Below are 27,513 nucleotides of genomic sequence, written 5' to 3'. Positions count from 1 at the left end.
ATCTAATAACTCTCCAAATGCTTCTAACATTTTCTATAACTCTTTCTTATTAGGTCTAAACTCTTCATTTTTACCTCAATCTTCTGTGCTCCACTGTTTCAGCAGTAACTTCCCTCTTTAATAAAATCTCACTCTTAGGTCTTCCCCAAACTGCTTCCCAGGTCTCACCTCCCTCCCCCAATACACATATGGTGTTTGGAACTTCCTAACTTTATCCACATCTTTTTACCTATCTTCCTTCAAAATTCATGACAAGTTTAAGGGGAGATCCATTTGTTCATCTTTATTCTACCAGAGTAGTAATAGTAAGGATATAAAGAATGGGACAGACACAAAGGAATTGCAAAGACAGAATCCGTGGCTTGGACAGGGAGGAACTGAAGATGACCCTGGAAGCAGAAGGACTGGAACTGGACAGGGGAGAAGAAAAGTCTAAAAGGTCCTAGAGACAGGAGAGAATGGGATCAGTTCACCTTAGAAGATTTATCCTCAAAACAATATATATCTAAAGAACATCCTATATAAACAGGCAGAAAGGATGAGGGTGAAGCTACAAAGATTTTTGAGAGAAAAAGGAGAGGAATAGCTAAGTTAGATGCCTTGTTCTCAATAAAAGCAGAAAGGCAACCTGCAGAGAATAAAGGGGTAGAATTAATTTAGAAAACCATCTTATAAATAATCAAATAGAACAAGTAAGAAGTGTGTGTACAGGTTGGCATACATATCACCAACAGTGTTAGATGAAAAACAATTCACCAGTACATATTCTAATGTAGAATCATTATATTCACCTAAACATTCTAAATTTTATTTTTAAGGAGCTCCTTGAGAGCAGGCACTGCATCACATACCCCTCTAAGTTCTTTCCATAACGTATACTACATTATGGGTATGAAAAATGAGACACGGCAATGATTTATTCGTAAGATTCTTTTTTTAAAGAGAATTGCTAACATGAAGAAAGCATTATCATACATGAATAAACACATTCAGCTCACATACGCACTGATTTTAAAAATTAACCCTAAAAGATGGCTGATACTCAAAAACAGTGTGTCACCTGATGCCTTCTCTCTTTTTTCTCTTTCATTTTGACTAAAAGAAAACTTAAAACCAGTCCAAAGAAGGTACATGAGTACATCAGGCTCTTTTACACTTCTGTGCCTTTAGGGACAATGAATTTCCTCATCTGTACAACAGAGCTCAACAGAAGACGCTTAGAACAGTGCCTGGCACAGAGTAGGTTTTCAATAAATGTTAACCAGCTATTAGTTGTAAATGCTGTTTTCACTGTTCAGAATACTATCAAGTAATATTAAGGCCCAAAGAGTTTAATTCAGCAAAAATTCCTTGGATATTGATGTTGGTTCAAAATCCCAGTAGAAATGATGTAACCACTTAGCGGCAGTTTCACAACAAAAAAAACCCTAGATGGAATCTGGAGTCACACACGTACACAGCAACTTGTAACCTAAAAGCTACAGCCAACTCTATCAAAGCATTAGTCATTCTCTCCACCCCACCCTCAAAAGCAAAAGCGCTCTCTCCCGTAAACATATTTTCAGCCCTAGACATTCCTGCCTACTCCCTCCTCCCCCACACTTCTCGCCCATCTCTACCTCTACAGCTTCTCCATGAAGCTTCCTCACAGGCCTTTGTACCACTACCACGTGTGCTAGTGGTTATTACAGTAGCACCTGAAACATCTCTTTTTCCTTTCAAATACTTGTTTCTGTGGAGAAATCTTGAAACTTCTAAAAGCCCAGGAGCACAACTAGAGCACAGCCCCTTTTCTGGAGGCCTGCACAGCCAAGTCCCAATATGGCACTATTTTTGGATAACCCTCTAGCCAGTGCTAGACCAAAACACTCTCTTGGTCTCTCTACAGGGCCCCATTATCAGACACATGGGAACACAGGAGTAGAATAGGCATAGACAGCCTCTCTCTCACAGCAGGTTATAAGCCTGGTCAGCAAATAAAGTTGATTTTTCTTTCTAAATTTGATTTTTCTTTCTGAATTCATTTTAAAAGACTTTTTTAGTTAATGATACTATGTAGTAATAAACTCTATGGAAGAAAAGATTTTAGTCCTATCTCTGCCATGACTAGCTGTGTGACCCTGGGCAAGTCACCTAACTTCACAATGCCTGTCTCCTTATATATAAAATGTGAAGGGCTTTGGCCTAGATGTACTTGATAGTTACACTCTAATATTCTATGACTATTAATTATAACACTAAAAGCAGAGTAAATCTCTAATTTTGACCCACAAGAGGCTTCAAATCAAACCCTGGATCCATATCTTCCTATTAACCTAACCATTCAAAATAGTTCCCACAAGACAATAAGCAGCATGTTCTCTAATCATGCAATCCTGATCTAGAAAGGATAAAGAGGAGAAGAATTGAAGAGCGCAGCAACAGCAGGGAAGTAAGAGTTGTCTGGCAGCCAACCTCTTCTACTCATGCTCGAGAGTATTCAACAATTATATAGTCTCAAACTAGCAGAACATTCAAGTTAAGATTGCTATTCTTTAAAAAAAAAAAATGTGAATATCTATAGCCAAAGATCATAGCAGCACAGTCTATGTTATTTCCAATAATAAGACTATCTATTGTTCCCACTGATTCCTTTTTATTAACAGGCATAAGTAGTTTACAGAATAAAAATTCAGATTAAGGTTAAAAATGACATTTCATTCAAAATGCTTTTCAAGGTATCATACTTAATACAAAAACTAGTTGCTTCCTAATTTAGTAAAAGAAAAGGTCAGCAAAATTACTGATGGAAAAAATGTCACAGAGCAAATAAAAATTGTTATTCATTCTTTAACAGACATGTCTCATATGTGCCTGGAACTGCTGGACAGTGAGACTTCAAATACAGGAATTTATGGTCTCATGGGAGAAGTAAGATCTATTTTTCTTGTGAAATAGCAAGTTCCCATAGCCTAAAATATCAGAATAATTTCTTCACCCAGCCCACTGTCCCTCTAAACATGTCAAGCCTGTGCATATGAAAATCCTTGAAAACCCTATTCAGCTCCAACTTCAACTCTTTGCTAAAGCTTTTTCCATTCCCTTTGAACAGAGTTATTACTCCCACACTGATGGCTCGCACAGATTATTCCCTTTCAGCATCAGTCTCAGAAGTTAATTTCCAAAATTAAGTCCCAAACTGTCCTTCCCAGCCACCTCATCTCATTTTATCTCTAGCCAGCTCTAGCTACTCTAAAAATTACTTGACTCTTTCCAGCTCCTAATCTCTTCTCTTTTCGTAAGTTGCTAATTGGTTTTCTTGATTTTGATTAAAAGGTAACGAAACTCTTTTGGTACAACCTGAAAACCCTTCCACACCTGTGCACTTCTCCCTCAAGCACACCCTTTTCCCTCAAGGGACTAGGCTCAACCTGACCCTACAGGTCAGTGTCAAACACCATAACACTAATACTTGGTCAAATTATTGTAATTATTTGGGTTTGTGCCCAAATAAGACAAGAGACAACAAGTGTTGGTGAGCCTGTAAAGAAAAGGGACCCCTTGTGCACTGTTGGTGGGAATGTAAATTGGCAGCCAAATGGAGGTTCTTCAAAAGTTAAAAATAGACCTACAATATGATCTAGTAATTGCACTTCTGGCTATATATGTCAGGACTTCAGTAGTCCTAAACTCAAAGGCACAATCCTCGAAAGCACAAAATAGTGCCTTCTTTTTGGGTCTGTACACCGCCTCCCCATCCCCCAATCTAGGATGGAGTAGGCACATAATAACTGTGGGAAGAATGGCTTGAGCTTCTATGAGATTCAGTAGCTGCCTAATCACGTTTTGCAAATGCCAGTTGCAATGGATGGAATTTTCAATGTGGGCAGTTAACAGAAACAGAAGATTTCTACTCCTCTGCTATCTTTACTCAGCCTCACACTCATTCCTGGCTATGCCTAACAATGAACTTGGACTCACTTACAAGCCTCCTATTCTCCCTATTTCCCTCTAAACCTTACTCTCAACCCTGTCCCAGCTCCCTTGTACCCACCACTCACTTCAGTGAAGTAAACTGCTATGAATCTGTCCTGCCCACCCTCTATCCCAACACCTAAAAGAGTACATGAAACATAGTGAGTACTCATTAAATATCTCTCCAGTGAATGAATGAATGAATATCTTAAGGGCAAAAGATGGCAGTGAGTTGCAACTGGGACAGAGATCATGAGTCTCCTCTCTGAAAAAGATTTTCCTAAGAAGCAATCATATACCAATCAAAAAGGCTTAAAGCACAGACAGTATAAGAAATTTCTGATAAAGTTTAATTGACATATTAGACCAAATTTCAGAACATCTGCCTGCCCACCACCCCTTCTGAAGAAATTTCTACACTTCACTTCCTTAGTGGGCAATGGCCTACATGATCTGGGCCATGCCCCTCTCTGTGATTGGATCAGGAGTAAATACCTGATACTGGAGTCACCCAGTCACAGGCTGACGGAAGGCCTACACCCCGTGCAACCCAGCTCCAAAAGATGAGCAGACAGATCAGATCACCTGAAGAATCTGCACTAGGAGATACAGAAAAAGTCCTCCTAACTACAAGGTCACAACATGTGAAAACCTAGTCTACAATTATAGGGTTTCATGCACACCAATATCATAAAGGAAAGGATTCACAGGAAGTCAGTCTGGAGAGAAAAGAGAATAGACAAATGCGCAGAGAGTTAAAGATGCCATGAGAGAGGAGAAAGAGCACACACAAAAGAAAACAGAAAGTGTGGAAAGAGAACGATGGGACCCAGGAGACAAAGAACAGAGGAAGAGACAAAGGAGAACAAGCAAAGAGAAGAAAACAAAGAAAGGCAGAAACAGTGAAGACAAAAAAAAGAGAAAGAGACAGAAGCAGAAGACAGGCAGAGACAACAGTCTGGCCAACGCCAGAGCTGCCTCAGTTCCTGCAGCCTGATTCTTCAGCTCTTCCAGTATTTCTATTAAACCTCTCTATATTCTGGGGCTGGCCCCGTGGCCAAGTGGTTAAGTTGGCACACTCCGCTTCGGTGGCCCAGGGTTTCGCTGGTTTGGATCTTGGGCGCGGACATGGCACCACTCGTCTGGCCATGCTGAGGACCCACAACTAAAAATACACAAGTATATACCAGGGGGCTTTGGGGAGAAAAACTAAAACTCTTTAAAAACCTCTCTATATTCTAACAATCATCCCCCCACACAACTCTCTGAGCTACTTTGAATGAGTTTTCTATTCCTTGTGGCCAAAAGGAAAAAAAAAACATCCTGAATGGAACTGGCTTTAAGTTAACTAGAGTCAATTACCCTTTTTTTGGCCTTTAAAAAGTTTTAAGTTGTTTTTATTAAATGTTGAATACATAAAAGACACGACATATGTGCAATAAACATCTGTGTATATATCACCCACCATAAAAAATTAAATATTATCAGCTATCTTTGAAGCTACCTATGTGTCCCTCTCCAATATCAACTACTTTTTCATTAAACATTTCTAGATGGTAAATATGCAATGAGGGAGGGGGAGATATATAAAAAAACACTAACAACCAAAATATGTCCTGCTTACACAGTAGTGTACGGTTTGTTCAGTTTCACATCTTTCATCAATTACATGGACATGATCTTCTCATTTTACAAGACTTATAAATGATAAAGCAGAAAGCTAATAGCCATTTTAACACTCATAAATCACCTAAGGAAGATGCTGGTTTCATTTAGGTAAAAAAAAAAAGCAGCACCTCACTTAGCCAAGTAGCTCTCCTCAAAATGTTATTGCTTGAGAATAAGAATAAGGTTACTTGAGTGTTGCTAAAGATTATATATTCTCTTAGGGCAACTGGCCAATTAAGAAGGAAAAGTGGGGTTTCTTCCTCATTTTTGTGGAATATAAAAAGAATGCTTTAGACCGCAGTCATTTGTGAGCAAGAAGGGGGATTACCCTCTGGCCACCTCAAATATTCTAATTTTGGCCTCTGGTGAGTAAGTTTCCTTTTACTTCTTTGAAAGCAGGGCAACAAAAAGTCACTTTGGTGCTAACGTTAAATCACATAGTAGGTACATACGACATGACTGAAAACTATTTTTGCAAAGGTACATTTCCTACTAGCTCTGCCTCAAAATTTTCTTGTGAGATAGAAACATAAAATATTCATTTTAACCCATACATATGCAATGGAGATGTCCTCCAAAGTTACCTGTAACGTTAAATCCATTCACCAAAACCCATATATCCCCAAATTCTAAATTTAAAAATATGAGAATCATATTCCTACTTGTCTCTCAAACACTGATGGAAGCATACAGTACTTTTCTACCTGCCTATTTAGTCGAATGCAAATTAATACCACTCTTTAAAAATTCAGCAAAATAGCAAAATATTGTAAATTGAGTTCCCAGACCATAAAAATGCCTACAATTTCAACTTCCGGTACCATATAAACGTTCCCCAGTGCTGCTAAGACAGAACCTCAAAAAGTTTGGGTTTCATATATGTATATAGTTCTACTAACTTTTCGTTACAGCATGAATTAGTAGTAGTGGAATGGCCAAAAAGGTAGGTGATAGAGGAGAAGAACGCAAAGTCTCTAGATGATTTCCCTCAAATTATACCTACATCTATATTTATCTATTTACATATATAAAATAAAATATGGCTTAAAATATAACTACTAAAACTTCAAATCAACACTCTCCAAATGCCCTGCATGCCTTCCAGCCTTATCTCCTACGCTCCTCCTATACAAACCCCTCATTCCAAGCAAACCTAATTATTTGCTCACTTACGTTTCGGAGCCTTTGTACAGACTATTCCCTCTGGATGCGCTTCTCTCCAGTCTCCGCCTTAAGAGTTCCTATTTATCCTTCAAGGTCCATGTCAAATGTCACCTCCTCTGGGAGGACTTCCCTGATATGGCTCTTTCTCCTCCTCCTTCCAAAGTTGGCTACTTCTTCTGTTACCACATTCCACATATATTACCATTGTTTACTTGTATGTATCCACATCTTGAACTGCTTAAGAGTTTTGTCTATTTCTCAACTATATCTCTAGGCTTGGAAAGTACCTGTGCACATATAAGACAATCAGAGATACCTAATCATCAAGAAGTTAATAAACGAGCCTCCTCCTAGACAGTGCAACACTAAAAACCAAAAAGCTCAATAAAAGGTAGCTTTGACTAAATGCGATGCAGTGTCCTGGATTGGATCCTGGAGGAGAAAAAGAACATCAATGGAAAAGCTGCTGAAATCCAAATAAAGTGTGAAGTTTAGTTAACATTAACACACCAATATTAATCTCTTAGTGTTGACAAATGTACCATAGCTACATAAGATATCAACACTAAGGGAAACCAGGTGAAGAGGATACAGGAGCTCTGTGCAGGGGCCAGCCCCATGGCTGAGTGGTTAAGTTCACGCACTCCAGCTTCGGCGGCCCAGGGTTTTACCAGTTCAGATCCTGGGCGCAGACGTGGTGCCACTCATAGGGCCGTGATGGGGCGGTGTCCTACATGCCACAGCTGGAAGGACCCACAACTAAAAATATACAACTATCTACCGGGGGGCTTTGGGGAGAAAAAGGAAATGAACTCTATGCACTATCTTTGCAACTTTCTTATAAATCTAAAATTGTTCCAAAATAACAAGTTTATTAAAAAAAACTTCTAAGTAATCTAGAAAAAGTTGAAAAAAGTACAAATATTGACGAGGACATGAATGTGGATTTTAATTACAACCATAGTATCAAAAATAAAATAAGAAATATACCTCTCTTCTTGGAAGTAGAAGAAGGAAGTTATTTTTTAACAGTCTGAAATGAACCAAAACATGTGAGGATTTATTAACGCTGCAAAATGGTGAAAAAGACTTACATCATTAAACTGAAGCAGTTCAATCTTTATTTTCAGAAACACGTAACTCAACATTGAAATAACTTCCATAGAAAGTTTAAGACTGCACTATCATATCACATACATCAGAACTACCCTATCTATGTAAATCATGGTAGTAATTATACCATTACATCAAATAGAGCCCTGTTTTGAAGTTAATGATGCCCGCGTTCTAACTTCAGGAAATAGAGGGGAAAATGTTCTATCAAAGGATGTCACTCTACAACAATACTTCCGTAATTTACAGTAATTTTTAAAATGCAATTTCCAAGGTCCTGGGCAAAATCCATTTCCATACGATACTATCCATTTAATAAAAAACTATAAAAACTAGGGATATCAATACATAACTGAAACAGAAATCCAAATACAGTGTAACATTTCCATAATAAGTTCTTAGAATTCAATGGAATAGTATTGCAATTTTAAAATTCAACCATTAGGAAGATTAATTACAAGATGACAAGAATCAAGCTACCCTGGTAATTTTAAAGAAGTCTGATTCAAATGATCCCTACAGCACCAGTGTAATAAGTATTAAAAGCAGGCCACATGAATAAAACCAGGAGATACAAGCACAGGTTAAATATACAAATAGAGCATACGTTTTGATCATGGGGAAACACGCCTGACATTATAGCTAGAAAATTCACATGAGCAGCTAGAAAAAATTTAGATATTATCTACTTTTAAGTTAAGCAACAAGAATTTTTTGAGATGTAAGATACTAACACCACTCAAAAAACTAAGAGACTTTTGTATGCACATTAAAAACATTTACCCATTTGAGAATTAGACTCGGTGACAAAAAGACGCCCACAGCAGCAAAATGGGAATGGAACAACGAGTACAATAATATCTCAGCTAATCCTTAACAATCTTTCTTAAACTTTCAAGTATCTTCCAAATCTAATTTGGAAATCAAAGGAAATTCATGTCCAAAGACTATATTCTCCTGAAACTTCTTTCTAAGGTCACTAGGCCATTATTCAAGTACAAGTCAAATAAATCTGGTCTTTTTGGTAACGGTCTTCTTTGCCTGGTTCATATCAGATATATTTATTTCTGTTACAGCTTAATAACAAGACACAGAAAATAAGATATTTCACTTACACAGAGCACTGTATCAAAAGTAGAACAATTAAACAGTGATCCTAACACAATGTTATTCAGTTCAAGCAGCTTGAATTACAGAAATGATACAGACGATTGCTAAGCAGGTAACAGGATAGCCCGGACAGATAAAGGCTTAAAGATAGCTCTAACTTCTGAACACCGAAAAGGAATTATTCCAAGATGAAGACAGTTCCAACTGGAGGGGAAATCAAATACTAGAACAATTTCTTTTCTTTATATTCTCTTAAAAATTTACATCATGGGTAGTTTATGAATTTATGTCTTTCAAGTTTTTATCTTCAGTTTTTAACTATCTTACTAAAGAGCTTTAAATGTCAAACTAATTTCAATCAAATTCAAGAATAAGAGAAATAACAACACAAAAATAGCCCTCTTTGTAACTTGCTAAAATATTCCATCTGGTTGATAATATTAACTTCACAGACAAAGGACCCTGAGATCGGACCTCATTGTACAGAAAAAGGAAAATAAAGCTCAGAGATTGGAACTAATCTTCCAATTTTCAGTCTCTTTGCCCTATGTTATTTTTATTTTATTTTACTTTATTTTATTTTTGCTGAGGAAGATTCACTCTAAGCTAATATCCATTGCCAATCTTCCTCTTTTTGCTTGAGGAATATTAGCCCTGAGCTTATGTCTGTGCCAATCTTCTATTTTTTTTGTATGTGGGACACCGCCACAGTGTGGGTGGTGAATGGAGTAGGTCCACGCCCAGGATCCGAACCCACGAATCCAGGCTGCTGAAGCAGAGCACGAGGAACTTTAACTACTTAACCATCTTTGCCCTATATTATTATACGGCATCTCCTATTTCTAACTTGAGTTACCAGTTCAAAGAGATGTATTTTATTAGGGCTAATCTACTGTATTCTGCTGATTAGAAAACAAATTTTAAAACAAACTTCAGAGCCAGCCCTGATGGCCTAGTGTTTAAAGTTTGGTGCCCTCTGCTTCTGAGGCCTGGGTTCAGTTCCCGGGTGCAGAACCACACCACTGGTCTCTTGGTAGCCATGCCATGGGAGCGACTCATATAGAAGAACTATAAGGACTTAAAAACTAGAATATACAACTATGTACTGGGGTTTGGGGGAAGGGGAGAAAAAGAGAGAGAGGAACATTGGCAACAGATGTTAGCTCAGTGCAAATCTTTCCCAGCAAAAAAAAATTAAATTAAAAAAACTTCAGTAATCTGAACAAGTTTATGTCACTGTTCTAAACACTTCTTGTGAGACTCATATTTTTATTCTGTGGTCTTTACTGCTAATATTCTAGCTCCTGAGTACTTAAAGCATCGCTTCCTCCCCACTCCTCCCCAACAAAATTAAACATAAGAGAAGAGAAGAGAAGACAGAGCATGGATAGCTAAAATCTATCAGCAATCAGCTTTGCCTAATGTTTTTTGCCTGCTCCCTAACAAAAACCTCTAAGAAAGGTTAATAACAAAGAGCAAAATAGTCTGTTTTACCCCTTCCCTAAGCTTTGGACAGTTTTCTGGTGCTCATAAAAATAGTGGGGGGAAAATTAGCCAGGAAAAAGCAGACATGATGAAGCAGACCCTGAACGGATTATACGCATTAAAAAAATTAATTCCTGGGGCCGGCCCGGTGGCGCAGCGGTTAAGTTCGCACGTTCCGCTTCTCGGCGGCCCGGGGTTCGCTGGTTCGGATCCCGGGTGCGGACATGGCACTGCTTGGCAGCCATGCTGTGGTAGGCGTCCCACGTATAAACTAGAGGAAGATGGGCACGGATGTTAGCTCAGAGCCAGGCTTCCTCAGCAAAAAGAGGAGGACTGGCAGTAGTTAGCTGAGGGCTAATCTTCCTCCAAAAAAAAAAAAAAAAAAAAAAAAAATTAATTCCTGAATTAAAATCAAAGGTAATTAAATTCAGGTGACATTAACCATTGTGAGCTGGATGTGCTGATAATGGGAGTTTAAAATCCTGCACCATACCTCAAGTTGAATTTAATTACATCTCCCAACCATAAAAATGATGACTTAACATTAAGAATTAGCAAGCATGTTCTTGTGAATTAATGGAAATCTAAAGCAGTAACATGTTTAGTTCCTCAAAATTTCTATCTTATTTATTAAGTTCAACTTACATTTAATAAGTGTCTAGTAGGTGGTAGGCATTATCATCTATTAATCATTAACTCTGTAGCCATGTGTTTTTAATAGAGAATCTGAGCCACCCAGTCCTTCAAAGAGTCAGCCTTATGAAACTCAGGATACCCAATCAACCCTGCCATATTCCCACCACAGCTGACCAAACTGAGGTGGGCGTCTGACAAGGCCAGGCCAATCTGATATTCTTTCCCAGGAACCTGGAATGGGGATCCTGGGAATCTGAGTCATATGACATGAAGTACCTGAACTACTAGGTCAGGCAGTGTGCGCCGGAGAAGGTGTCAGAGTAAGCCAAAGCTGAAGACTGGAGGGGAGGGGGGACAGGTCATAGAAGTCACAAGTGAGCAGAGAAAGCTGATCTGAAGAAGTGACTTCCCAACAAAGCAGAGCAAGTGACCATTCTGCTCTAGGAGAAATGAGGAGAGGGGGCACCCAGCACAATCCACGCACGGGCGACCTGGTTCAATTTCATTTCTTATCTCTCCTTGGATGTCTGACACCTATGAAGTTGCCTACCATGTCCTTTCAATAAACCCCTCCTTGACTGGAACAGGTATGAGTGAGTTTCTATTCCTTACAGGCCAACACCTTAGCATTATATTAAGTCCTGCCACAGATAGAAAGATGAGAAATGTCTAGCTTTCTCCACCCTCCAGGGCCATACAGTTAAGAGTAGCTAAGCATACAAAGAGCCACACTGTTAGGAGCAGCTAGGCATACAAATAACCATAACATATGGCAGACTCTAGGAGGCATAAAAAGTACTATGAGGCTTCAAAGAGAGGGACAGATCATATCCAATTCAGAATATCAAAAAGGTTTCATGGAGGAAAGGGAACTAAATAGTAATCATAATAAATGGCAATCTGCGCTATTTTTTAAATGTATTTACTACGAAAAATAAAATGTTGGAATCCTAAGTCAGTCAACAACAACAACAAAAACTAATTTTACAGGTCCAGCAAATCCAAAAGTCTAGTAACAAGCGAGTCACGGGACTTGGCAACTGACTGCTTATAAGAATGAGAGCAAGAGAGAAGTAAAAATGAGGACAGTTTTCAGCCTAGATGATTTTGAGAATGATGATGCTGGAAAAGGAAAGTTCACAACAGGTGGGCCTGGGGAGAGAAGTGAAGAGGGGACGGAAACCTCTTTTGGATATATTGACTTGAGGTAAGTAGCAGTGAGTAGTTCATTAATTCACTGGAGGAACGGGAGAAAGAGGAGCAAGAAAACAGATTTCTCAAAAATTCCAAGTAAAGAACTGCCCTCTAAAAGAGGAAATAAAAGACTCTTCACAACGTCTAGGTTTCTTCTTTTGCATTTTGAATGTTCCAATTTTGCCTACTGATTTTCCTGGTCAAAGATGAGGGACTTTAACGAATGGAGGTCAAATAATAGTGTGGAAGAAGAATCTGATGAAAAATATGATTCCTTTCCCCCAAAAAATTCATATAACCACAAATTTCGCTAACAATTTTATAAAGTTCATGGATCTTCTGAAGCTGTACACACCCCAGGTCTAAAAAAAAGCATGCTGTGGAAGAAACTGTGGAAGAAAGAGAAGGTTGGGAAAAAAAAGAGAAAATATCTACAGAGACCCATCCACACTTTTCCTTTCCAAGAAATGAGAGGATGAAGGAGCTCAGCACCATGAGGGAGGAGAGAAAAGAGCACAGTGCTTCAGGCTTCACCAAACTTCTCTAACAGAGGAAACACTTTCCTCAGAGACAACTGCCCCAAAACTAGAAGAGTTTTTTGTAATGGTGCAAATAAGTTTAACAGGCTAAAAATTATCTTTAAAGAAAAACAGTTGCAGCCCTCATTTAAAGGCTGCACGACCTATCAAATCTAGTAAGTACTAAGTACCCTATTCCATGGTCATCATTGTACTTACTATAGAATTAGCATACTCAGGGGAGATTACAATATCATAATTCCTGAAAAGGAACACATTTTCAGACTGCAGAAGTGATGAATACATTGAAGTAAGACACAGAATAAGTGCTTATAAAAAACAAACCTGTTTTTGCAATGTGAATTTCTATTTTCTATGCCTGTTTTTTTTTTTTTGCCCAGACACAAGACACATCCTCACAAGAAATTTAACAAACTGTCTGTGAGTCTTATGCCAAATAAATGGCAAACATTATAAAGAATAGCATCCTATGAGGATATAATGTAATAGTATATTTATCAAAAGACAGTTTTATTTTCAATAGTAAGCATATTCAGCCAGTAATATGCAGATATGTAAATGTGAATCATTGTATAATATAGGGTTTAAGTGAATTAGATGATTCCAATTCTCTTCAGGCAATTTAATTTTTTGCCATATCACCACCAGCAAAATCCTAAAGAACAAAGCATTATTCTCATTTTGTATAATAATATTTTCTCAAGATCTAAGAACTATTAAGAAACGGAAATCTAGATAGCACAGTAGACCATTCAATAAGTGACAAAACTAAGTGATAATATTTAATTCCTTTTACCACAAAAGAGTAATAGCTATTAAAATTCCTCAAAGATCTTTGAAAAGGGTATATTAATATTTGAAAAATAATCAAACTATCTCTCTGAAACACCCTTGAAAAAGTAGCTAAAATGATAAGCTTCACAAACATCATCCTAATAACAGAATCACCATGTACTGAATACTTATTTGCTAAACATTTTACCTACATTATCTCATTTCATATTATGAAATAGGCATCATCATCCCCTCTTCATATATGTGAAAATTAAGATTCATATGGTTAAAGTGCATGCTCTGGGTCTCAGCTAGTAAACGGAGTTGGGAACTGAATTCAGTTTTACGTGACTCCAAAAGCAGTGCTCTTGCGACTGTATCAGTGCTTCCTAACTTTTGTCACATCATGGCACAGTCTGAAAAACATAGTATTCGTAAGGGTTATTGAGGTAAGCTGCAGGGCTTGATGAAAATAACATATATTTTCTTTATATTATAAAATTATGACATGAAAAATAAAAAGTATTACAAATGATATTAAATACTAATTGGCATAAATCTTCCAGATGAAATATTTTCAACTGCCAGATTCAGAAAGTTTACAGAGGGATTCACACCAAAAATGTTCATATATCACTTCAACTACTGTAAAATTTTGAAGTTAGAAAAGCAATTTAAAATTTCAAAACTACAGAGCCAGCCTTGATGGCCTAGCAGTTAAAAGTTTAGTGAGCCTGCTTTGGTGGCCCAGGTTCGGTTGTCAGGTGCAGAACCACACCACTCATCTGTCAATAGCCATGCTGTAGCAGGAGCTCACATAGAAGAACCAGAAGAACTTACAACTATATACTGGGGCAGGGGTGAGGGGAGAAAAAAAGAGGAAGATTGGCAACAGATGTTAGCTTCCCCTGCAAAAAAAAAAAAAAATCAAAACTATAAAAAGTGTACAAACAGCACACTTGCCATCCTATGCACTGCAGTCTGGCTGGGAAGCTTTGCATAATATAATTTTGTCTTTCTATAGCATATTATGATTAAACACTAATTTGTATCTCAAGATCTTCCCAATAACACAACTAAAGGAAATTCAAACCAAAGGTAATCAAAGAATTACAACACTGAAGTCTCCCTTAACTAATTAAGCCCACACTAGGTTCTTAATTTGAATTTCTATAGTACCCAGAATCTGTAACATTCATTTTAATTTAATAATAACAACAGCTAATATTCATTGAGCTAATACTATTTGCTAGACTGTGTTCTACTTTACATTATTATCATATGTAATCCTCACAGCAATCCTATGAAGTACCTCTATTTTCTCCATTTTAAAGATGAGGAAACCGAGGCAGAGAGAAATTGAGTAAATTACTTTCCTAAGGCTACAGCTGATAAATGGGAATTAGAATTTGAAACAGTCTGACTTCAGAGCCCATGTTGTTAATCACTATGCTAAACCACATCCCTGCAAGGAAGAAAACACAGTGAGACTTAAGGAATACCTAGCACATGCCAGGAGAGACAAAGGTAAGTAAATAGATCCCAACTTGGACTAAGCTCAATAGTTTCACATTAGTAAAAATGACTTGCATGTACGTCAAAGGAGGTATTCTACAGCAAAAAGAAAATTATCTGCATAGTGTGATGGGTGTATTTTGCTTATAGAAATAGCAAGGAAGATAACTATAAGTTCATATATGCATTATGATATAGTTCAAGCAAGAGCTTCTGTCTCCACAACCTATTTGAAGCTGATTTAACTTGCTCAAGAATATTAAAAAATCTTACTTAAAACAATGAAATTGATAAAAATTAAAAACAAAGTCTTTAGTACTTTGATTTTTACTTATTGCTTTTGAAGTTGCCCAAGTCATCATGTGTTTAATTTTGTTTTTAACTAAATGCACTACTCAAAAAGTCCTGAACACAGATTTTTCTAGACATCTGGACAAGCTCTGCTTGCCTAAATTCTGCCTGCCAAATCCCGCCGTTTGGAAGAAAGCCTCAGAGTTTACAACTGTATTACAAGAGGCTAACGTGCTGAGGGGATCTCTGACGGTAATGTAAACCAAAACACCCAGAAAGGATGAAAATACACCTTTAATTTCATAACCAATCTCAATACAATGCTAACACCTTGAGTACATATTATGGTTTACATCAAACATCTGAAAGGCCCCAAAGAGCAATGTCCAACATTACGTGGCTCACGCTGATTGACAGTAAATATTTAAGGGGCATCTACTGTGTGCCAGGGACCATCCTCATCCACAAATGATACCTGTTACATAGAGAGTGGCAGTCTAGAACTACAATTTAAATTCATGCATTCTGAAAGATCGAGTATTCAAACTGGAGCTCAAGCTCCAATACATAACCTTCCCCCTAATCCAAAAAGCTATTATTACCAGGGCTTCTGCATTCTACAAACCACCAAACATGTTATCATGAAGAAACTAGCATGGGCACCCAGCACATCCTGGAGTACAAAACAAGCCTTGGGTTATGTTGGTGCATTCCGTCCTCTGGAACTTTACAACATGAAAATTGGGCAATTCTCCTAAAGCGATTTCTTTTTCTCAAAAATCGATTGTTTTAAAAAGTAAAGTTCTACTGCTTGCAGAAACCATTACTCCCACTTATTATTCTCAAACAGATCCCCAGAAAATACTAATAGTGAAGAAATGTAGCTTGACTTATTGGTAAGCTGATGCCTGGGTACTAGAAAGCCTCTCGAAGCCAGTCTGGCATAAATTTTAAAACTAATCATGCTGAGTAAAATGCAACTGACTGTACATAAAAGTTACTTAAAACAAAGGTCAGGTTAAAAAAAAAAAAAGGTCAGTTAATTCCTGAAACCAATATTTTTAGTTTGAAGAGACCAAAAAAGATAAAACAGCTCACCAAAAGCCTGTCACAGCTTTTACAGTAAATATGTCCAATTTCATAATTTAACCTAAGATAACTCCATTTCCACTGCACATCATCCCTAGCAACTATTCAGCAATTCCCAATGTGTAATCTATTGTCCACTACGCCTTTTGCCACAAACCTCAAACAAGCCAGTTCTTAAATTTCCTCAACTCATACTATGTCCTCTTTTATAAAAACAAAGGGAGGAATTACAAAACTTTAAGAGAACAAAAATTACAGAAAAAGCTGGAAAAGTATAGACAGCCTCTGCACCCAAGCTCTTTGCCTTTATACCTAAGAACTTGTCATTTATCTCAATCACACACCTTCGTGTTCCTGGATAACCAAGGGTTCCTCCACCTTACCAACAGTTCAAAATTCCCACTCTCTAATAAATGACAGGGTCCTTATGTGACCACTCTGTCTCAGCCCCTCTCTCTATTTATATTAATCATTCAAGGCTCCCTGTCATAAAGTATCACCACGCTCCAAACTCACAAGCCACTATACGAGCCCAACACAAGCCTATCCCGTCCTCCTTGCTACCAACGCACTCTAACCCCTTGCAAAACCTTCCCTAATATCGGGTCTTCCTTGATGAGCTTTTACCAAATTCCTAACACAGTCTCGATATCCTATTGCCCCACACTTCCAAACTCTCTTCGGTAAATACAATTCCAACGCACAGTCACCCCCTCTCTCCAGCCTAATTCCCACAACCCCAAAACCCCACCTCCTCATCACGCCCTCCCGGGCCTCAGCCACCTACTCAACACCCCGCCCCATGCCCGTCACGCCCTCCAGATCCCTTCGGGGTCCTTTCCGCCGGCCCGGCCGGACCCCTCTCAAGGCTCCCAAGCGCCCAGGCCCTCGCGATCACCCCGCCAGCCCCGCCCCCAGCCCCTCACCGAGGAGCAGCAGCTTCACTTCTTTGGCCGCCTTCTCTCCGTCCTCCCGCAAGTTGCGGTCGATCATCTTGCTCCGCTCCACCGCCGCCTTGTCTTCGGCGCTCAGTGTGCAGCCCATGGCGGCGGCGGGAGAGGGGACCGGGCCCGGACTCACTCACACACCACTGAGACTGCGGCTCGCCTGGCTGAGACAGAGCCTGCTGCTGGGCGGCGGCCCTCTCCGTCAGCTTTCGGAGCGCCCGATGGAACCGGATATCCGGTGTTTACGACACTTCCGGCAACGCCCCTCGGCCGTTACTGCTAGAACATCTCTAGGTGGGGTGGAGGAGGCGCGACCGAAAGCGGAAGTACCGGGACAGGCACGGTGAGGCGGCGCGGTGGTTCCGTGCGTAGCGAGGGCCTGTCGAGCTCGCTGAGCGACGCTCGATCTTAGTTCTCTTTCACCTTTTCGGCTGCCTTATTCGGATGAATGTAGAAAAACGGGGGACTGTTCTCTCCAGTTCATGGCGCCCTCCCGAGGTCACACAGCCTAGTTTGGCTGGGGCGTGAGTGGGGGGAATTCCCAAATAAGAGCCCACAGCCCGCATGGGAATTTCTCACTGACGAGAAAGCCCCTTTGATCTCTGACCTTGGAGACCCGGGGCCCCTGCCCAAGTGTAAGACACTTCCGCTGCCAGGGTCATTTCAGCTAGATCTATGGGATGGGAACGAACTCCCAAGCCTGGGCCCCAGCCACGCTTCACATCTGATATCTATAAGACCGACCATGCCTAGGACATCAGCGATCCTTTTCTGCCCACTCTGGCCCAGCGCTTCCTCCTCTCGAAATGGACCCTGGTCCTCGGTCCGTTGCGTACGAATTTCTCTGGGCTTGAGAGTTGCCCAGCTACTATGTTGGCAAAGGGCCACTTGAAGTCGCTAACAAATACCCTGTTAACTTGAAAGGGAAGCGTGTAGTCCTCCATAAAGTTTCCATGCTGCCTTTCTCCCAAATAAGTCGTTTTTGGCGCTTACAGATTGTCCTGTGTTGGGGGTTTAGGATTCTACCAAGATTAGTCAACCCCAGTCCCACACCCCGAAACAAACCAGTGCATCCTGTGAATCTCCTGCTAAAATTTACTGTTGTGGTACCCCAAAAGGGAAGTTCTAGTAAAATTTGCCTCTCGGGTCTAGCATCACCTGAAAATTAAATCTCCTATGAAAGCCCCAGACTGATAACCTTTTTCGCTTATAATCCTGGGTACTACCGTGAAGGTGGCCCTAAATTACCTTTACTGCCAAATAGCCCCACAAATAACTCTCAGCATACATTCTAGGGAGGGGAACTCTTGTAGCCTCCAAAACCTTTCCCTGATTAAAAATTATTTCCCTAATAGAATGTAAACCTTAGAATGTCAGGTCCCAACAGAAAGGTCTATATGGTGATGATTCGTTAATTAGATTTCTTGAGGGGCACCTTGAATAGCCTCATCCACCATCAATTATCAATGCTAGTTCTTCAAAGTTTGAAAAGTCTACTCATTCCCAAACCTGTTAGAATAAAAGGGACTGCTTTCCCACAATCAATACTTATGGGGAAAAAGGGCAAGAGGAGAGGGAAGAAAAACCAATATTTATTGAGTACCTATTTGCCAGGTATGGCTAGGTGCTTCCACGTGTCATCTCTTTTAATCCTCACAACAACCCTGTGAGGTAGGTAGTGTTATCCCCATTTTTACAGATGAGGAAATAGGCTCAGAGAAATTAAGCATCTTTCCCAAGTTCACACAGTGAGTAAGTAGACCTGACTCCAAATTCACCTCTTTGTTTGCCATACCACTCTAAGATGTTACCTGGGGAGACCTGACAACAGAAGGTTTCCATCCAGGATTGAGAGTTACCCCACCACCACTAGGGTGCGGAAAAAGTGACAGGCCGGTTGTCTCAACCTGTTGATTCTTCAGTGGATTAGAGAGGTCAAAATTTGTCCAGGAACAGCTTTCACAGCTAAGGATTACGTATTGAACCTTACCAAGCAATCCTGGTAACTAGAAAATTCCTGAAAGGTGGTAATGACAGAAATTGTTGGGAAAGTTCTCAGCATAACAGAAATTTTTATTTCCTTCATGATCCACTCAGGGAAAAATAAATGACAAATGAACTAGCGCATGTCAAATTCCGTAATAAACGCCAGTGAGATCACAGTGTCAGGAAATGTCAGCCTGAATTAGAGATATCCTTGCTACTTAAAATTTTCTTTGATGTATGTAAAGAAAGGGTTGAAGGGCAAAGTCAAAGGAAAAGGCAAAATAAATTGACAAAATGGCTGCCAGGCAATGTTTAGAGCCTTCCCGTCTCCCCTCCTGCCCACGCTGGACCACACCTTTCCTACTTCCACTGGACTCACACTGCCACCTGCTGGTAATGCCTAGGGCCTACTAGCTGATCAGTGCTGTTTGGAAGAAGAGTTCTCCCCCCATCCAGGAGTTTGTCTTAAAAGGGAGGAGAGAGAGGCAAGCATGTTTTTTGATCACGAAAGACTCTCTTCCGTGTATGTATTATCTAAGGGATTTCCTCAATGTAATAGGCGCTAGACTAGAGGCAGTCTAGTGGTAGGAAGACAGAAACCTGGAAATTTTCCTAGAGGGGAAAAGCTGTTTGCCCAAGTTTCATTTAATAAATTATTTTCTTCAACTAGAGTTTCAGTGACAACCCCTGTACTTCCCACAATCTGCAGGAAGCCTCCATGTAGGTATCTTGCTGCAATGGACTGAACTCTCAGAACCATGAACATATTCTCCAATATATTTCTCAAACACATTCTATAGTGCTTTACCAGATGTAAAAATACAAGGTACCTGATCGAATTGGACTATGAACTCCTTGAAGGCAGTGACGCTACATGCTCTGTATGAGTCCCAGAGAATATTGGGTATTCAACTATTATGCACTGAATTGAACTGAAGGAGTCATGTTGATATCAGTATAACTTTTTATAATAAAAATTATTTATTGGCTGTTCAAAGGGAATCTGTCCCACTCCCACCAGCCCATCTTCCCCTTTGATGCTCACTGAGCCAGGAATTTGTTCAAATACAGACCACACCACCCTCTGGTCCAGCCTCAACACTTTTATGTTACCTGATTCAATTGAGGGGAGTGGGATGGACAGGTAGTCCCAGATGGGTGTCCTGTCCAGTTTGCAATTATTCCACTTCCCTTGAAAATACCATCACCAATACAAACCAACACATTTCCTACAGTCTCAATTGTGAACGGCTGAGCCCAACTCTTTTGCTCTCTCTCCAACCTAGGGCTGCAGATAGGAGAGAGAGTTAAGTCTTTGTCACTGAAGCTAATGTTAAGAGCAATGAATGGGAGTAGGGAGGCATTTAATGGACCAGGGAAACCCCACCCATCCCATTCCCAACCTTAGTCTCTTGTACCCGATTGTCCAGGGGGCTGGAGGTGGGTCACTGCCATGAGGAGAGAGACCAGGGAGGCCAGTCCTAGGAAAAAACAGATTTATAGTATTATTGGTCAGGGTGATTATCGGGTCTGTCTGTATCCAACCACCTTAGCAATTCAAATGCTAATCCCCATCTTCAGCCATCCAACCCCCAATCTTTCACTTATTCATCCTAACAGACAAGTAGAAAGGGCCATCCTGTCTTAGTCTTGCCTCTGCTGAGATCAAGCTTGCGGGTAGAAAAGAGAGCTGCAGTCAGCTTTCTTGTCTTCTACTCTATGTACCCTGATTGCTATTTCCTCTTCTGGCCAAACTCAGGAAAGGAATATACCCAGCTGATCCTCTCACTTTAAGGAAACCCCAGATCTAACCTAGAACAAGATCTACTAACTCAAATGGAAACTCATGGATTTTATTTAGTTCTTTTCAAACCTAGCAAGGAGAGCCAGCCCTGATGACCTAGTGGTTAAAGTTTGGCATGCTCTGCTTTGGCAGCCCAGGTTTGGTTCCCAGGCATGGAACTACACCACTTGTTTGTCAGTAGCCATGCTGTGGTTGTGGCTCACATAGAAGAACCAGAAGGACTTACAATTATACACAACTGTGTACTGGGGCTTTGGGGAGGAAAAAGAAAGAAAAAAAAAAGGAGGAAGATTGGCAACAGATATTAGCTTAGGGCGAATCTTCCCCAGCAAAAAAACAAAAACAAAAACAAAACCCAAGCAAGGAAATAAGAAGAGATGGGTCATTTTCTTACCTTGCTTGGGTGCAATTATTGCCCTGGACAATTATACTGAAAAATTAAATATCCTAAAGGATCCCCAGAATAACTCCAAACCTAGCCTGCTGCCTTATATCCTCCAACTCCTACCCTTAGAGAGTTTCCCTGCTTCCTGAGGCATGGAAAGTTCACTGGTTGAAAGGCATCATCTCACCTTCGTGACCCATTACTCTCGTCACCATCTCACCAGGTCCCCTCCCCCAGTAGTCAAGGATCATAGCCATGTCCAAGGCTTTCACCACATGTCCATCCTATTGGCTCTGTTCCTGACCCAGAAAACACTAAGCGAAAGCTGTGTGCAGAGACCCCAGCCCTAGCCCCAGCTAGCTGGGAAAAGGTGGTCCCACAAGGTGTTCCTTGCAGCCATAACCGGCCCCCAGCCCCATCTCTCTCCAAGTGTCCAGCAGCCCATCATGATTCTGGTCGAGGTGAGGGGGCAGGACGGAGGTAGCTGTCCGACATGATGATGTCGCTGGTGAGTTGTTGCTCCAGGAACTCGGAGGTCTCCTCAGCTATCTGGCCTGGAATTCGAAAGTCAACAGCAGGTGGCTCCTGCTTAGGGCTGGGTGTAGGTCGGGAAACCCAGGACTCTGTGGGACAGGCAGTCCCCTGAAGGAACTGCAGGAAGTTCTCCTCAATGGAGCCCTCCCGGCTAGGCAGCCTCAGCTCCTCCTCTGGGGCCTGCTTGAAGAAGCAGACAAACTGCTTGCTGAGCTCCCCCCGGATCTGGCGATTGAGACATCCATAGAAGAAAGGGTTGGAAGTGAAGCAGAAGTAGCCGATCCAGGTCACCACATTCTCCACCTGCCCAGTCGAAATGGGCTGAGTGCTCAGGGCAACGTAGAGGTGGAAAGAAAAGTAGGGCAACCAACAGAGCAGGAACTGCCCCCCCCACGGCCAGGAGCACCACTGCCGCCTTCCCGCCCCCAAACGTCCGGTGCGGTGTAGTCTGGGGGGCCCCTGAGCTGGTGACCATGGTGGAGCGGCTGCTGAGAGACTCCGAGCGTTGCCGGGGTGTCTCCATCCACGTGGGCAGCGGTCCATGCTGCATGGCAGCCACGCGGGCTACTCGGAACATGCTGCAGTAGACCACGAGGATAAGGACCAGGGGCAGCAAGAAGTAAAGGACAGCAAAGACTACCACAAAGAGCTGGCAGTAGGCACTGTGGCTCCACTGGAGTGAGCAGCCTGGGGGGATGCTGGGAGCTCCTTCCTCCCTGGAGACCCTTCCCAACACTGGCACAGAAGCCATCGCCAAGGCCTTTACCCACACACCCACCAGCACAGAGGCCACCAGCCCCAGCGTCATGCGCACCTCGTAGCGCATGGGGTGGACCACATAATAGTAGCGCTCCACATTGATGGCTGACACTGAGAGAATGGCCAGGCTGACAAAGCATACGCTCAGGAACAAGTAGAGGCGGCAGGCGACCTCCCCAAAGAGGTCATGGTCAAAGAGGGCGGAGCTGGAGAGCATGGCCAGGGGCATGAGGGTCAGCGCGGCCAGCAGATCCACCAAGCAGAGGTGGAAGACGAAGACAAATTTCCGGAGGGCAGGTGTCTTGGCGATAACAGCCATCACAGCAGCATTGCCAGCCACAGCGATCAAGTCCAGAAGGAGCATGAAGAAGAGGGCCACAGATTCTGAAGCCACGTCCCGCAGCCCCACTTCTGGGACCCCACTGGCAGTAGAGGGACCTGGGGTTTGAAGGACCTTCCCCAGAGTGGAAGAGTTCCCTGATGACTCTGGGATGGGTGAGGACTCCATGGGGCCGAAAAAGGACACCCAGGGTACCTCCTGTCACAGGCCCATCCCCCATCCTAGTCCAGTGACCCTGGGATGGCAAGCCCAGGCCCAGGCTTCCCAATTTTGTCAGCGAGTGGGAGTCGGGGGAGAGGGCGCCTCCTGCTGGAGCCTCTCAGGCAGGCTCTTAGTGGCAGCCTTCGAGGCTGGGCTGCACATACAGAGCGCCAGGCCACTAACTGAGGGCTCAGGAGCTCCTCTCTCCTTTCTGGCAGGAGGTAGCTCTGGGTCCACCTTGGTGACTGCAAAGCAGCAGCAGAGCAGACGTGAAAGACGCAGGGGCCTTGTCCACTCAGCGTTCCACCTTCCGAGTGGTCTCCGGCTCCTTCTTTTCCACTTCCTTTCCTGTCTTCTCCAAACTCTTCTCGCCTTTCAAGGACTGTTATCCAGAGATTCTAAATCCTCTGTCTCCCTTGCCCAGGGTCCTGCTGAGCTCCGGGATAGTGCCCCAGTTTGGAGGTGGTTTATGTAAATTCCCTGATTTCCTGTCTCCTCAGACTGGCAGGAGCTGTTGAGGAGTAGAGGGAGCACGAGGCTTGGTTTCCAGTCCCAGGTCTGGGAGTTAAGTAACTCTATGACTCTTCTGAACTTCTGTTTCCTCACAAAGGCATCTGTAAAATGAAGGGAATAATCCTGACTTCACAACTGTGTTTGAAGGATTGTGTGAGATTTAGTCATAATAATATTAATAATAAGCAGTAACATTTGTATGGTGCTTTCCACATGCCAGATACTGTTCTAAGTACTCCATATATATTCACTCATTTTAATCCTCACAAAACTCTACGAGGTAGATATTATTTTTATCCCCATTTTGCAGTTGATAAAACTGAGGCCTAGAGAGTTTGCATAACTTACCAAAGGTCACACAGCTAGTAAGTGGTAAGGTCCAGGGACACTCCCAGGCAGTCTGGCTCCAGGGCCAGTACTCTAGCCCACCATGCCATGCTGCACTTGACGGCGCCCTCCACAGTGGCTGAAACGCAAGAGGCATTCAGGAAATAGTTGCTGAGTTTGAACCATCTCTCAACATGTCTCTCATTGCTCTGGGGCTACTGCTGGCAAGAGATCACCTGAAAAGGGGAAGGGCTGTGCTTTCGTCTCCTCTGACATCCCCACCCCAAGACAAAGAGCTGTTACTTTGGGAGTGTTGAGAAGGAGCAAGGAAAACGAAGCATCCCAGCTGGAAGGAAACTGGGAGGTCAGCTCATCCAGCCTCCACTGCTCCCAAAGCCAGAAGGGCATAAGTCCCATCTCCACCCACTCCTTAGCTTCTCATGGCCACTGTGCCCCTGCAGGTGGGAGATTAGCTTCTCCTAACCTCCCCCTCCCCAGGTTCCCAGATTTCTGCTCATTGGAGCTGACCATCAGAGGATCCCAGGCCTAGAGCCCTCTCGGTCCCAGACTGTTCCCACAGTCACAGAACAAGGAGAGAGGAGGAGGCATCTGGGTAGGGGCGGGGTGGGTGTGCGTGTGGGTAGATGACTGCGATCGTGGAAGTGGGTGAGCATAAAGCAGAGAAGAAAACTAGAAGAAATTGGAGAGGAAAATGTCTGGGGTTTCAGTATCTCTCATTTCTCCTGATCAAATGGCAGATCAGACCTGTTTTATGTGTCTCATTATCCATGCTGAGTTTGCACATAATCAAAATAAGTTGCCCAAGGTAATTTTAAATTTTTTCGTTTCCATATACTCTTCTTGCAGTCCAGATTCCCTCAGTTTAGTGTGCTAAGTTCTGCAAATTAGAGGCAAACTGTGGACCTGCCAAGTCTGGTGGGCTTTCTGTAGACAAGACACAAGTTGCCCGGGTCACAGTTTCCTCATCTGTAAAATGGGTTGGACTGGACGACCTCCAAGGTTCCCATAGATGATAACACTTGATGACTCTGTGAGTTCCTGGACTACGAAGGGCCTGGTGGTTGCTCAATTTAAAAACCCATCATTTCTCTAACTGCAATAAAGAGGACCACGTGGGGCAGTCAGGCCCCGTTCCCTCTCCACAGTCACAACCTTACAGTCACCTCTGGTCTTTGTCATGACCACCAACTTTGCACTAATTTAACTTCTAGCAGGCCATGCATGCCATGGGTGCTCAATACAATTTTGTGAATTGAATCAAACTCAAATTGATGAGTTGAATCCCTGCCTCTAGTACATACTCCAAGAAAACTCAGTCAGTCAGCTGTGTGCTAGCCAGGGCCCTCTCTTCTGGAAAGGGTATCCTGGGCTCTTGGACTTGAGGCAGCCCTAACTTTGGAAAACTGCCTAGAGACGCGCCTCTCCCCAGGCATAACAGAAAGCTCATTTCACAGTTAAAATGGCCACATAGACTCAGGGTCTGCAGAGAAAGTGAAGAGACGGCCTGAAAGTGGAGACGTCAGCTTCTCATAAGACAATCTACCAGAAAAAAATGTGGAAAAAGATACTAGGAGAGGCATCCTTGCCCCTTACAATACATGCCATGACTTCCGCATCCCTTCTACCTGGGAGTGTGGTCCGGGAGACGTGGCTCTGAGGCCCTGGAAGCTAAAAGAGCAAAGGCCTACCGTCTTTGCCTGGACATCAAGGGTCTGCCAGCAGGGCCCACCCAGGGTCTCAGACTGAGGGAAGCAGACATGGTTTCCACGTGGAGATGGAGGGGGTGCTGTGAAGCCAAGATGGAGCCCTAGGCAAGAAGGCATTGGACATTTCTCTTTTCCACAACCCCCCTAGCCTTGCCAGCATCTCCACACAGACTCCTAAATTGCAGGATTCCAATTTACCTCCTAACCGACAGCCCAGCATACCTGGGCCCTGGCACTCCCTCACTGATGGACTGGGGTAAAGGAAGGGAGGGCGGTGGTGTAACAGTTTCACAGGGGAAGCCCACGGAGCCTCACTCCCCTCCTAGCTCAAGTCATCATGCCTTCTCGGATGCTCTCGTCCTCGCGCTGCTTCCTTCCAAGACCCCCTCCCTCACCTCCAGGACCTCTCAGTACCTGAAGGCTTTGCCACCATATGAGCTGAGGTCTGGGCCTCTAGAGGGGCATGGACAAGTTAGGGATATCCTTGTTTCAGGATGCAAGATATACCTAAGTGCCCAGCCCAAGGCCACAGAGGTGTCGTTGTGATTCAGATGCACCTGTTTCCCAGATACAGAGCTTCCCTCCCAAGGCCCGCAGCCTGGCCTTCCCTCAGACAAGAGCATGCCCCTCCTAAGCCAGGAGACATTTCCAGGGGGCTACAACACCTCCCCCCAGCAGAGTTGCCCACACCCAGGACACAGAGTTGCCCATAAGCCTGGATGCCAAAGGACTCATTCCTAGGATGTGAGGGACCCATCTCTATGACATGAAGCAAGATATGTAGGGAACCCTGTCTGCCTGCGGGATGTAGGTACTCCTGCTGGCAGGAGATCAACCCCTCATCACTAGACTTCAGAGATGCCCACACCCCAGTACTGCCTTCGGGATACCTGGGATCCCATTCTCTGACAAACTGCCTACCATAAGGTAGGGTGGGCTGGTCCTTGGGATGCAGGGCTGCCCTTCTGTAGGGTACCTCAGCACTCACCACCAGGCCCTGAGTCTGGCCCCCGTTCCTGGCCTAGTCGGCAACTCCTACCTTTGCTGAGCAGCTCCCGGCTCCCATGTGATAGCTCCCCTCAGCTGATGCTCCTCCAAGGCTGCTGAAGCCTGAACCACTGCAGTGATGGTGAGAGGCAGCCGGCAGAGCAAGATGCTCTGAGAGCTTCTGGGTCCTAATGGCCTCCTTCTTCCCACCTAGCCCCCTGGAGCCACTTCTGAAGCCAGGGGCCGGGCACCAGTGCCCCCAGGCAAGGCATCCAGGAGTGGGCCCAATGCCTCCCACTTCTCTCAGGTTGCTAGAGTGGCCTCAAAACCTCGTGGCCCAGGTGGTGGTAGGCAGTGGAGACCCTCCTGGCCAGGCTGATGAAGTAAAAAGAGCATTCAGAGTCAGAAAATCCAGGTTTAAGGCCTGGCTCTGGCTCTCACTAGCTGTGTGGCCTTGGGCAAGTCTCTTCC

At 42.9% G+C, this 27,513-nt stretch overlaps 2 protein-coding genes across 2 annotated transcripts in view; both read right to left on the bottom strand.

Moving 5' to 3' along the window:
• Nucleotides 1-17,702, bottom strand: part of GNAI3 (G protein subunit alpha i3) — a 42,394-nt gene extending 24,692 nt beyond the window's left edge. The window contains exon 1 of the mRNA XM_046645354.1: nucleotides 17,459-17,702. Coding sequence (XP_046501310.1) covers nucleotides 17,459-17,576 — 118 coding nt within the window. The 5' untranslated portion in view covers nucleotides 17,577-17,702. The remainder of the gene's footprint in view (nucleotides 1-17,458) is intronic.
• Nucleotides 17,703-22,098: 4,396 nt separating this feature from the next.
• On the bottom strand, nucleotides 22,099-23,555 carry GPR61 (G protein-coupled receptor 61). The gene is given in 2 exon segments (XM_046645140.1): nucleotides 22,099-22,578; nucleotides 22,580-23,555. Coding segments are annotated over 2 exon segments (1,356 nt in total). The 5' UTR covers nucleotides 23,456-23,555.
• Nucleotides 23,556-27,513: the final 3,958 nt, after the last annotated feature.

Source organism: Equus quagga, chromosome 18, assembly GCF_021613505.1.
Source record: "Equus quagga isolate Etosha38 chromosome 18, UCLA_HA_Equagga_1.0, whole genome shotgun sequence".
NCBI lineage: Eukaryota > Metazoa > Chordata > Mammalia > Perissodactyla > Equidae > Equus > Equus quagga.
The sequence above is the reverse complement of the archived record's forward strand: the minus strand, read 5'-3'. Positions and strand labels throughout refer to the sequence as shown.